General features: G+C 46.9%; 1 protein-coding gene across 6 annotated transcripts in view; it reads right to left on the reverse strand.

Moving 5' to 3' along the window:
• Positions 1-752: 752 nt before the first annotated feature.
• Positions 753-12,812, reverse strand: part of ep400 (E1A binding protein p400) — a 35,154-nt gene continuing 23,094 nt past the window's right edge. For 3 of the 6 annotated variants that reach the window (XM_024003093.1, XM_024003091.1, XM_024003089.1), the window contains 23 exons: positions 11,179-11,375; positions 10,900-11,011; positions 10,547-10,801; positions 10,360-10,434; positions 10,093-10,227; positions 9,759-9,803; positions 9,480-9,633; positions 9,155-9,390; positions 8,768-8,941; positions 8,619-8,666; positions 8,387-8,523; positions 8,136-8,271; positions 7,836-8,015; positions 7,660-7,705; positions 7,033-7,145; positions 6,653-6,845; positions 6,285-6,418; positions 5,886-6,074; positions 5,483-5,657; positions 5,101-5,306; positions 4,746-4,895; positions 4,547-4,621; positions 753-2,210 (listed from right to left, as the gene is read on the reverse strand). In XM_024003093.1, the coding sequence (XP_023858861.1) occupies positions 1,911-2,210; positions 4,547-4,621; positions 4,746-4,895; positions 5,101-5,306; positions 5,483-5,657; positions 5,886-6,074; positions 6,285-6,418; positions 6,653-6,845; positions 7,033-7,145; positions 7,660-7,705; positions 7,836-8,015; positions 8,136-8,271; positions 8,387-8,523; positions 8,619-8,666; positions 8,768-8,941; positions 9,155-9,390; positions 9,480-9,633; positions 9,759-9,803; positions 10,093-10,227; positions 10,360-10,434; positions 10,547-10,801; positions 10,900-11,011; positions 11,179-11,375 (3,465 nt within the window). In that variant the 3' untranslated portion in view covers positions 753-1,910. The remainder of the gene's footprint in view (positions 2,211-4,546; positions 4,622-4,745; positions 4,896-5,100; positions 5,307-5,482; positions 5,658-5,885; positions 6,075-6,284; positions 6,419-6,652; positions 6,846-7,032; positions 7,146-7,659; positions 7,706-7,835; positions 8,016-8,135; positions 8,272-8,386; positions 8,524-8,618; positions 8,667-8,767; positions 8,942-9,154; positions 9,391-9,479; positions 9,634-9,758; positions 9,804-10,092; positions 10,228-10,359; positions 10,435-10,546; positions 10,802-10,899; positions 11,012-11,178; positions 11,376-12,812) is intronic. The other 3 variants (XM_070447013.1, XM_024003090.1, XM_024003092.1) reach the window with 3 other exon arrangements.

The raw sequence follows: 12,812 nt of genomic DNA on the forward strand, positions 1-12,812 counted from the left end.
GCAAAGTACAGAGATCCTTGATGAAAATCTGCTCCAGAGGTTCACCTTCCAACAGGACAGCGACCCTAAGCACACAACCAAGACAATACAGGAGTGGATTCGGGACAAGTCTCTGAATGTCCATGAATGGCCCAGCCAGAGCCTGGACTTGAACCCGATCGAACATCTCTGGAGACCTGAAAATAGCTGTGCAGCGACGCTCCCCATCCAATCTGACAGAACTTGAGAGGATCTGCAGAGAAAAGTGGGAGAAACTCCCCAAATACAGGTGTACCAAGCTTGTAGCATCATACCCAAGAAGACTCGAGGCTGTAATCGCTGCCAAAGGTGCTTCAACAAAGTACTGAGTAAAGGGTCTGAATATTTGTAAATGTGATATCAGTATTTTATTGTTGTACATTTAAAAAAAAATAATCTACAAACCTGTTTTTGCTTTCTTATTATGGGTTATTATCTGTAGATTGAGGGGGGGGAAACTAATCAATTTTAGAATAAGGCTGTAACGTAACAATGTGGAAAAAGTCAAGGGGTCTGAATACTTTCCGAATGCACTGTATGTAATGAAAATATTAGCTGGTTGCCACTATAGATAGCTAGGTTATCCAGTGCAGTGGTAATACTGCCTGCCTTGGGAGATAACGTAGGATGCGTGCTTACCCGGGTGCCAGAGACACAATCACAAGCTTTCTTCAGACTACATAGCTCAAACTTACAACATAAAGATATTATCATTACTTAGGTCAGACCAGATATTGTGTATAAAAACAAAACACTTTATTACAATTAAGCTGAAAAAATCCAATGAAAACACAACTACTTTACAAGTACAAATGTTTTCCTTTTTCATTGTTATTTACAGTTTTTCTTCTTCAACATCAATAAAAAAACGGCATATTTATGAGAAAACACAAGATACTAAAGTACATGTTTACAGTGTATTTGTTACATAAACATAATCGACTGAAGGAACATGCATTATTATCCATTAAATATCTGAAGGTTACAAAAAAAACTACATGTTACATTCAGATGATTTCATGTGTGTTTTCAGTGGTCGTTATAACTGGGATACAATCACGATTGGGGCAGTTTTGGACCTGGCAAGCTCCCTCTTATACAAACAATTTAAGGAGCTAACTTTTAGGGACACTTCTGTCAATGTTAAATTGATACATTGAACAAGGTTGTGTGTTTCTATAGGTAGAAATGCATTCACTAATGACTCATGGCTTTGATGTCTGTGAATAACTTTCACAGGACTGAAGTCCTCCCACCTTTATCATTCTGGTAGGCAATGCACCTGTACTACTGAGATGTAGTCTCATATGCATTACTTTATCAAGATACCTTTTTTTAACTAGAAGGGTGTTTTCTATATCTACCAACTATGAAATTAGACATCATAAACGGTAAGCATGAGAATAATATCATCAAGGCGGACAGGGACAATGTATGAATACACAAAACATTATTCAAATGGACATTCCCCAAATGAGCTATGCACCAGCCCATTGCCACAGGATATCTATGGAGTAACATTAACATATTCATCAATTTAAAAAAGGCATGAATATTATTTTTCTGCTTTTCTGATCTTATATTAGATGTTGGTCCAGGGGGGAGGTTTCCTCCAGGGGAGACCTTCTGAAACAGTCGAAGGAAACAGCCGACAGTTACAGAACTGTGTTGAAGATAGATGATACTCTTAAAAGACATGTAATTCCTTTACATGGAGCAGTTCCTTAAACCAGGTTAGATTCAACACAGCCACCTCAGACTGGACTCCACCACTCCTTCATAACGCTGGATCTCTTCATAACACTGCTCRTCAGTCACTGAGTGCATTTACACTGATGAGATGTCCTGCTTAGCCTAGCTGAGAGGGGAGCTCTAACTAGTCCTGTGGGCACCTAGCTGCTGCCCCCGCTGGGCTTGGCCTGGGTCTTGCCCCTCATGGCCCCTCCGCGAGCCTGGCCCTTAGCTGGCTGCTGCTGTACTGGGGACTCTGCTGCAGTGGAAACTGGGGCCTGTTGGGCCAGGCTGTGAGGAGGGGGGGTCTGTATCTGAGGCGAGGCAGCTGCAGTCACCACCTGCTGCTGGAGGAGCTTCTGCTGAACCACCTGGGCTGTGGCTGTGCCTGCTGGAATCATCTGGACCTGGGGCTGGGCTGAGGATGTAGTCTGGGTCAGGGCCACCGTCTGGGGCTGGATCTGTTGGGAGACAGGAAGAGGGTCACATTAAATCAAACAGAAGACGACATGTTATAAAGTGTAAGTTGATCGCTCGTGGTTGTAATCTTTATTTGTACGAGCATAAGATTCAACAACTGAGACAAACCGAACAAGTGCCACAGGCATGTGACTAACAGAAACTGAAAAATGTGTCCCTGAACAAAAGGGGGGGGGGGGGGGGAGGAGCAAAATCAAAAGTAACAGTCAGCATCTGGTGTGGCCACCAGCTGCATTAAGTACTGCAGTGCATCTCCTCCTCATGGACTGCACCAGACTTGCCAGTTCTTCCTGTGAGATGTTACCCCACTCCTCCACCAAGGCACCTGCAAGAGGGGGGGGGGTTGGCCCTAGCCCTCACCATCCGATCCCAGACGTGAGATTGAGATCCGGGCTCTTCGCTGGCCATGGCAGAACACTGACATTTCTGTCTTGTAGGAAATCAGCCATAATGCTCATTCTGTGCGTGGTGGCATTGTCATGCTGCAGGGTCATGTCAGGATGAGCCTGCAGGAAGGGTACCACGAGGGAGGAGGATGTCTTCCCTGTAACGCACAGCGTTGAGATTGCCTGCAATGACAACAAGCTGAGTTGGATGATGCTGTGACACACCGCCCCAGACCATGACGGACCCTCCACCTCCAAATCGATCCCGCTCCAGAGTACAGGCCTCTGAAACGCTCATTCTTTCGACGATAAACGCAAATCCGACCATCACCTCTGGTGAGACAAAACCGCGACTTGTCAGTGAAGAACACTTTTTGCCAGTCCTGTCTAGTCCAGCGAAGGTGGGTTTGTGCCCATAGGCGACGTTGTTGCCGGTGTTGTCTGGTGAGGACCTGCCTTTACAACAGGCCTACAAGCCCCCAGTCCAGCCTCTCTCAGCCTATTATTCAGTCTGAGCACTGATGGAGGGATTGTGCGTTCCTGGTGTAACTCGGCAGTTGTTGTTGCCATACTGTACCTGTCCCGCAGGTGTGATGTTTGCATGTACCGATCTTGTGCAGGTGTTGTTACACGTGGTCTGCCACTGCGAGGACAATCAGCTGTCCATCTTGTCTCCCTGTAGCGCTGTCTTAGGCGTCTCACAGTACAGACATTGCAATTTATTGCCCTGGCCACATCTGCAGTCCTCATGCCTCCTTGCAGCATGCCTAAGGCACGTTCACGCAGATGAGCAGGGACCCTGGGTATCTTTCTTTTGGTGATTATCAGAGTCAGTAGAAAGGCCTCTTTGGTGTTCTAAGTTTTCATAGTGACCTGAATTGCTTGCCGTCTGTAGCTGTTTGTGTCTTAACGACCGTTCCACAGGTGCATGTTCATTAATTGTTTATGGTTCATTGAACAAGCATGGGAAACAGTGTTTAAACCCTTTACAATGAAGATGTGAGAGGTTATTTGAATTTTTACGAATTATCTTTGAAAGACAGGGTCCTGAAAAAGGGACGTCTCTTTTTTTGCTGAGTTTGTATGTTTGTTTTCTTGCATGTATATATTATTTATTTTTTCCTCCCAATTTCGTGGTATCCAAATTGGTAGTTACAGTCTTGTCCCATCGCTGCAACTCCCGTATGGACTTGAGAGAGGCAAAGATCGAGAGCCACGTGTCCCCCACACGACTTGCCAAGCTGCACTGCTTCTTGACACACTGCTCGCTTAACCCGGAAGCCAGCCGCACCAATGTGTCGAAGGAAACACCGTACAAGGAGTCGCTAGAGTGCGATGGGACAAGGACATCCCAGGCGGCCAAACCCTCCTGTAACCCGGACGACGCTGGGCCAATTGTGCGCCGCCTCATGGGTCTCCCGGTCTCGGCACAGCCAGGAATCAAACCCGGATCTGTAGTGACGCCTCTAGCACTGCGATGCAGTGCCTTAGACCGCTGTGCCACTTGGGAGGCCCAGAGAGGGGTAAAGATAAAGATTTTGCAAAAAGGCAGTCTCTTCTGCGTGTCTGGTAGAGGTACTCTAACCTACCATTTTCCTATCAGCAGGGTTAATACCAGCCTGGCACCCCAACAAAATCTTTATCTTTACCCCTCTTTAACAATACCGCTACAATGTTACCAGACTATGCTGCCCTCTTGGTACCTCTATTCACTGTCATAACATTTCACAACAGTTTATGGGAAATTACCTAAATGTCACAACGCACAAATTAATTGTGCAATTTAACCAAGCTGACTTGTATTCAAGTCATGAAGAAGTGAATAGTCATGAAAGGTTAGACACAGGAAGCAGAACCTGTCGTCTCTCATTCCATACTCCTCATAAAAATCCTGCATGATACTGCCCTTCTGTGTGGGTTAGTGCTCTTACCTGCTGTGGAGATACGATCTGCTGGATGTTGGCCACAGTGGATTGCCCCTGCACTATCTGGGGGAGCTTAGCCACCTAATATACAAGGGAAAGCAGTTAGCATTCCTCACACCTCTGGATAATAGCTCTATACATTTAAGACCCAGTGCCTGAAGGCCAGTGGGTTGGAGTATCTGAGTAGGAAGACGCGAGTGTCTACCTGGATTTGCTGGGCCCCAGTGGGTTTCCCAGCCTGGGCGATGGAAGCAGTGAAGAACTGGGTCTTGATGCTAGGCTGTAGCTGGGTGGTGGCAGCATAGGTGACCTTCTGCTGCTGGGTAGTCGGTACTGTCATCTGCTGGGTGCCCAGCTGATGGAGGACACAGACCACAACTAGACTGAAGATTGATTCTTCTGACAATAATTCATGGCGCACATTTTCTTCGTAATCAGATTTCCAACTATGGATAGACTGGGTTGTAGTTTCAAGAGCACCACTTTCGGTTGAGATTTGAAATGCACCTCTGACCAGCCCATACCCTTACAGTAACAACAAGAGAACACCAGCTCTTTACTTGTAAATGTGTGTGTGGTTGCGTAGACTGTGATGGTTCGGTTTTCCCCCAGAGCCCCACCTTCTGCTGCACAGAGGCTTGTCCTGGCTGTGGCTGCACTGCTTTCTGCAGGGCTGCGGCAGCCTGCACGGCTGCCTGCTGCTTCTTCATCTGGAGCAGCTGCTGAACCTGCATCTGGGGGAACGGGGGCGTCAACACTGGCCCACCTACAAGAGAGTAAGCAAGATCAGGGACAGGACAATCTCAGGACATGTAACCGAACAGAGGGAGTGTGAGGGTATGTGTGTGTTATCATTGGTAAAGAATGCATGTTTGTGCTAAGAGGAGCCGATTATGAATGTTTCAGTCTAATTAGTTGCTGAGAATAGGAGGGTTTTCCCACCTGTTTTCTGGGCCTGTCCAATGGCTACACTGATGCCAGCCATAGTGACGGGCAGGGTGGTGACGCCAGCGGAAGAGACCACYGCGGGCACAGAGACCACGGGGGGCTTGGTGAGGGTCACCTGGGCTGTCTGCCCTGGCTGGGCCTGGATCTGACCCTGGGRGGGCAGCCGTGTCTGGACACAGGTAAAGACACACTGTCATAAACACTTTCAATGGATCATTAATTATGCTCAAACTGGGTTACCTCTAGTAGATCATTATTCAAAATGGACACATCTCAGCAAAGGCCTTTACCAGTCTGAAAGTAGTAAAGATCAGCACAACACAGTGGTGCATAATTCCCTAGGCCAGGCTATATACTATAGAAAAAAACAAGAGAAGGTGATAAAGTTGGTCCTTACCAGTCTGGCCACCTGTAAGTTAGCTACGGTGGTGCCAGCCAGCACGGCTCCGGCTCTGGGACCGGCAGCTATAGCGGCAAGCTGGGGGTTGGCCTGGGCTGCGGCTGGCTGCACCTGGACAGGCTGCTGGCCGGCTCCTGCCTGCTGCTGGGCCATCTGCAGCTTCTGCTTGTGTATCTTCAGAAGCTCCTACAGCCAAGGAGAGAGTTAAAGGGTCAGTTCACTGACTGTCTGTACTGATTAATCATTGGAGGGTTGGCTGAAATGCATGGTTTCTTTATTTTTACAAGACAAAACGGCTAAGTAGTATTAGTCACAGAGTGTGAGTAGTGGGTGAGCATCAGAAGAAGCTAATTCTAGGAGGCCATAGAGTAAATGAAAGGGTTCTCTGTACAGTACCTGGGGTTTTCCCACAGCCTTGATGCCTTGTGGCGAGGTAGCCTGCTGTTGTTGCTGCTGGAGCTGCTGCTGTCGGAGCATGTGGAGGTGGGCCTGGGTGATGGGCTTGCCCTGGGGTAGCTGCATGCCTGTGGCTGGGGACAGAGAGCGAGAGAGGAGTCGTATCACAAAACCAGTGGACATGGCACTTCATTAACTAAGTAGTATGTTGTTATGTCTGTTGTATGCGTTCAGTGTAGAAACAACCGACATGTTATGTTATTTGATAGGTTACTATAAAGCACTTAAATGATAAATGTTGCTGTCAAAAGCGCTATATAAATACATTTAATTGATTGGGTGTTCAGTGTGAACAATGTGTGCAGTACCTGGTGTGACCAGGGAGCGGGTCTGGGACTGCACTGGGGTCAGAGTGGTGGTCACCACCGCAGAGGCAGTCACCGGGGTAACGGCCCTGACACCCTGACCCGTAGCTATGGCAACCACCTCCCCAGGGGCGGCAGTGGCAGGTACGGCTCTCTGCTGGGAGTGGACCACCTGTGCACCTACTGCACTGGCAGGCTGAAGGACGGACAAGAGCACAGGGCCTCATGATACCTAAACCAGACCAACACCTCCTAAGACCATTCACTCTGTCAGCAAGACTTCTGAATACTGTACCCTCAAACAATGGTCATTGTGTGTTATAATACAAAAACTGGGAAAGAGTAGAGTGACGCAATGGCAGAGGTAATAAATAGTGACTTACAGACAGGGTTCCTGGTATGACTTGACCTGGTGATACCAGCCGTTTGTTGGCCTGGAACGGACTTGGAGGAACTCCAGCCACTGTGTTCACAATCAGGTTCCCCCCTACGGTGGCTGAAAGGATTTAAGAAATGACTATTACTTACTGACTTTATTGTCCCCATGGGGAAATTTTGTTGCAGTGTCATGTACACATGTAAACTGGCGTTTAAATACAAAACAAAATTGACAATACAACTTTCATAACAGTTACATACCATATACATTTTTTTTTTTAAAGACTAGCCTGCTGGCCTTGCTGAGCAGACAGGAACATTAGTCCGAGCTATTTAGGAGGGATATCACACCTGGCACAAATGATTGTCTAGTTCTGTACAGAGGGGAGTAGTTCAAAGTCCGGGTACAGGGGGTGGATTGGGTCTAAAAATMATTTTGTGAGCCTTGGAGGGCCCTGACCTTAAAATTCTCCCCCAGGCCTGTCCGTTTGTCTCCAAGTACCTTGCTTGCTGTGGTGATAATCCTTCTCAGCATATTTCTCTGGCTGACAGTGGCATTGCCAAACCAACAAACAATTGGATTACAGACTAAATGTTTTGTAATGATCAATGTGTGTGCCATGAAAACCCACCAGCTTGAATGGTTGTTCCCACAGCAGCATTCTTTATGGCTCCAGCCTGAAAAACACAACATTCTTTAAAAATATATATTTCTAAATTATGCAATTTTACTCATTAGACAGCTCTTTTTTTTACCACAAAGAACAACTTGGTTTGACATAAATTCCAACGTTTTCCCCATTCTCACCAGGACAGCGGTGTTGGGTACAGCCATAGCGCCAGCCACTGCAGGGGCCTGGAGGACCCCCGGGGCCTGGGCTTGGCCTGCAGCGGGAGCCCCAGCCTGGGGTTGGGCAGCACCGGCCACGGCCTGGGGAGCTCCTGCCTGCTGAGCTAGCTGCTGAGCCCTCTGCTGCTCGGCTAGGGCCTGACAGGACACACACAGAAGATCAGAGTGCATACCACCATGACAACAGACCTGACTGTCACACTGCAAACTTAGCCATTAATCAAAATCCAGAGAGAATATACAGTAAACCGTACACACCTTCTTCTCCTTGGCAATCCTCTCAGCACGTTGAGATGCCACCTGAATGGGAGGGAGGGGCTTGTCGTAGCTGATCCCACTTTCTGCCAGGACGGAGGCATGTTTGGGGTTCTTCTGGAATGGGTTCATCCCCAGACTGAAGAAGCAAACATTGAATTAATAGTTTAAACACTGAGCATGTTTATCATAAGGCTGATGACACAACATGTATTATTTCAAGGTACAGAGGAAAGATKATGTTGAGTGCTTACAGGGGTTTGATGGGGGGACTCCTCTTGCTGGCGATGATCTTCATGAGCTCAAAGCGGCTGTTGTAGAGCTGGATGTGTGTAGCGTTGTCATCCTGGGTGTAGATCTGACAGGTGCGCAGCGGCCGGCTGTTCTTAGACTGGTGGAGGAAAAAGGAGGGACGCTGGTCAATCAAGAGGCCTCTGAGCATCAAACATTACGACCGTTGTAACCTGCAAGAGTTTGGCAATGTACCTTGTATATGCTCTTTGTTTTCTTCTTAGGATTCGCCTCATACACCAACTACAATGAATAACAAAATCAGTATGGTTGAATTATCTGAATGCTCAAACAACATGAGATCTTGGTGCCACTCAGGGCTTTACTAACTCATGTCTGCTCACCTTGCCCTCCTCCCGGGGGATGATGACATTCTCATAGCGGTTGCGACACTGCTTGGGCGAGCGGTAGATACGGCTGCAGGAGTTGACCACGTCGCTGACCAGGTCCCAGTTGGGGGTGTGGGCCGGAGAAACGATGGTTAGATTCAGAGGGAGCTCCAGGAGCTGTTTCATAGCCTGCCACGCACAGAGAGAGAGGGGACACTTGCATCACTAACAGAATAAATGACTGGACTATGTTGATTACAAATAGCTTAGCTTCTAAGTATTCTTCAGTTCACCTCATCTGATCTGAGAGTATCTAGCAAACATACAGTATGACAGACATTTCTTTAGACCAACCACAGTATTGGGTAAAACAAGCCATCCCAGTAGCAGCCAGCCTAGTACCTGTAGCAGGGCCCAGTCTTCACTGATAAGCCACTCTGGGTTGTCCTGTCCGGCCTCCATGGCAGGTTTGACCAGCGAGGGCAGAGGCTTAGCGAAGGGTGCCTGCTGCTTCAGGGAGAAGTTCTTCTTTTGGTCTTTGCCCTCGCGGCGGACCTTGAGCATGCTGGCCTTCTCGAAGAGGGAGCGAGGAGGAATCACCGTCTCCCCATGACCCTTCTTCTTCTTCCTGCCAGCTGCTGGGCAGAAAACACAGAACAGAGCTCACAAGTGCATCACTACACACAATGTACCATACTTTGTTTGTTACAAGAATACAAAGCCTTACCTGAGGGGTCCATCTTGAGTCTCTTGTGCTCCTTGCGGATGTAGACAGGAGGCAGTTTGGACTCAGGCATGGGAGCAGAGTCGTACATCAGACAGATCACAGAGTCGATATAGATGTCGTTGTCATCCTGCGGTGGGGTAGGTGGAGTCCACAGCTGCAACCAGAGCCATAAGTTAACATACAGCTGACAGGCTCATGGAAAATACGGGACTACATCATGATATACCTCAGGACAAGTAGATACGATACGGTCATGTAGATATTATGTGACTGACTTACCGGCATGATTTCCGATTGGCCATCTTCGCCATCAAACACATACTCCTGTTGAAACAGAGACAAGACTTTAGCTCACATCCCCACTGATTTACAATGGAAACCCTACAACAGGCTCTGTTCTCTTATTTGAATACTGTCACCACCATGGGCTACTGTCACCACCATGGGTGCATTCCTTATGGAAACAGTTTACTGTTTAAGAACCAAACAGAGCAAAACAAGTTTGTATTGGACAAATTCAGTTAGGTCACTCAGTTTTGTTTGTTTCCGTTTAAGAAATATTTTGTAACAGAGTCAGCATAATGAATACACCCCTGAGAGAGTGAAAGCCTACCATATTGTAAGCATCCTCTCTGGTGTAGGTGAACAGGTCCTCCTCTTCCTCAATGATCATCCTCTCCTCGTCTTGAGCCTTCAGTTTCTGGAGGTGCTGCATCTCCCAGCCTCTCTTCGCACACAACAGTCGCTCCTGAAAATTACATTAGGTATTATTAAAGTTATAAAAAACTTTGGTAATTGTGGTCTTGTGCTACTTTGAGAACGCAACGTCTAACAAGCTAGTAGTACCTCCGGATATCTGAGAGGAGAGTTTGAGTCTTACTTTGACAACAAGTTCATCTTCACTGACATGAAGATACTCCAGGAACTGCAGGGCATATTTTTCTATTGGTGTTAACTAATGGAGGAAATGATGAAGACAATCCAGTATTAGTTCAAACTGATGTATTAGCTCCCTGGTATGTAGTCTACAACATACTGTAAGAAGGCACTTCATGACTGTTTATCACCTGGTCCATTACAGCATTAAGCTCCTCCAGCTGAGAGGGCTCCTCTTTGACCTGCAGCTCCTTCTCCGGGTCCTCCTCCTCCTGCTGCTCTGGTGGCGGGGCGTCCAGGCTGATGCTGTGGAGTGCCTGGATGTAGGGCCTAGCCACGCGTGGAGAGATGGCCTCAGAGGGAGACGGCTCCTGGTGCAGAACCACAAACTCCTCAACCTTCTCCCCTGAGCCGGCCTCCACCTCAAAGAGGTCCTGGATGGTCCGCTGGACACACAGACACAGCGTATTTAATAACCAAATATAGTATGGTTTTCAGTCAGAGGAGGGCTGGGGTCTGGTTGGTTTGTGGGTAAAGATCTTACCTGTGTGAGGAATGCCAGGGTGTAGTCAGTCCCTTGGGCAGCCACCTCTCGGATCAGATCCTTTGTGCCGTTCTTTAGCAGCTTCTCTTCAATGGAGTTCCCGCTCTCCAGTCTGGGATATAAAGACACCAAGTTAACAACCTCACAATGACTTACATTTCAGCAGCAACAACAGTATGCGTTTCTTCATATCCTAATATGGTATGTAGAGTTAAGACGATTAAGAAGAGTTAAGAGAGTTAAGAAGAAGGCACAAGATGTATTTTTCTTGTGTTTTACCTGTAGATGTGGATGTCCTTGGATCGTCCGATCTTGTCGCACCACTCCTGGGTGCGGGCGTCCATGCTGGGGTTGAGGTCTGTGTCGTAGAATATGATGGTGTCTGCGTCGAACACGGTCCCCACGGCTGAGCAGCAGCGGTTGGTCAGGATGCTGCAGAACACCTGTCTGTTCCTGTTGAACGTCTTTATATGTTCCTAATGGAAGGGGGATATCGTGAGAAACATATTAGAGAGATTAGTCCCAAGGAAAGGGCTTTAGAGTCATCTTCTCAATCAATTGGTCAACATTTTAAAATGTTTTTTACCACATACAGTGCCTTCGGAAAGTATTCAGACCCCTTGACTTTTTCTAATTTTGTTAGGTTACAACCTTATTCTAAAATAGATTTTTAATTGCTTCAATCTGCACACAATATCCCGTAAGGACAAAACAAAAACAGGATTTTTATGACGCTACAAGTTTGGCACACCTATATTCCCATTCTTCTCTACAGATCCTCTCAAGCTCTGTTAGGTTGGAAGCGTTGCTGCACAGCTATTTTCAGGGCTCTCCAGAGATGTTCGATCGGTTTCATGTCCAGGCTCTGGCTGGGCCATTCAAGGACATTGAGACTTGTCCCAAAGCAGTGTGCTCAGGGTCGTTGTCCTATTAGAAGGATATCTGCTCCGTTCATCTTTGCCTTGATCCTGACTAGTCTCCCAGTCCCTGCCGCTGAAAAACATCCCCACAGCATGATGCTGCCACCATCATTCTTCACCGTAGGGATGATGCCAGGTTTCCTCCAGATGTGACACTTGGCATTTTGCCCAAAAAAGTTCAATCTTGGTTTCATCAGACCAGAGAATCTTGTTTCTCATGGTCAGAGTCCTTTAGGTGCTTTTTGACAAACTCCAAGTGGGCTGTCATGTGCCTTTTACTCAGGATTTGCTTCCATCTGGCCACTCTACAATAAAGACCTGATTTTTAGAGTGCTGTAGAGATGATTGTCCCAAGTTCTCCCATATACACAGAGGAACGCTAGAGGTCGGTCAGAGTGATCATCGGGTTCTTGCTCAGTTTGGCCGGCCAGCTCTAGAAAGAGTCTTGGTGGTTCTAAACATCTTCCATTTAAGAATGATGGAGACCACTGTGTTCTTGGYGACCTTCAATGCTGCAGAAATGTTTTGGTACTCTTACCGAGATCTGTGCCTCGACACAATCCTTTCTCGGAGAGCTACGGACAATTCCTTAGACCTCACGGCTTGGTTTTTTCTGACATGCACTGTCAACTGGGGGACCTTTTATAGACAGGTGTATGCCTTTCCAAATCATGTCAAATCAATTGAATTTACCACAGGTGGACTCCAAGTTGTAGAAACATCTCATGGATGATCAGGTGCATCCTGTTTCCATTGACCTCAATTTCGAGTCTAATAGCAAAGGGTCTGAATACATATGTAAATAAGGTATTCGTTTATTTTTTATAAATTAGCCAACATTTCTATTATGAGGACCCATGTGTAGAATGATGAGGATTATTTATTTATTTAATCCATTTTAAAATAAGGTTGTAACGTAACAAAATGTGGAAAAAGTCAAGGTGTCTGAATAATTTCCGAAGGCACTGTAATCAAATCAACCATATTCACTGA

Source organism: Salvelinus sp. IW2-2015, linkage group LG15, assembly GCF_002910315.2.
Source record: "Salvelinus sp. IW2-2015 linkage group LG15, ASM291031v2, whole genome shotgun sequence".
In the NCBI taxonomy this organism is placed as follows: Eukaryota; Metazoa; Chordata; class Actinopteri; order Salmoniformes; family Salmonidae; genus Salvelinus; species Salvelinus sp. IW2-2015.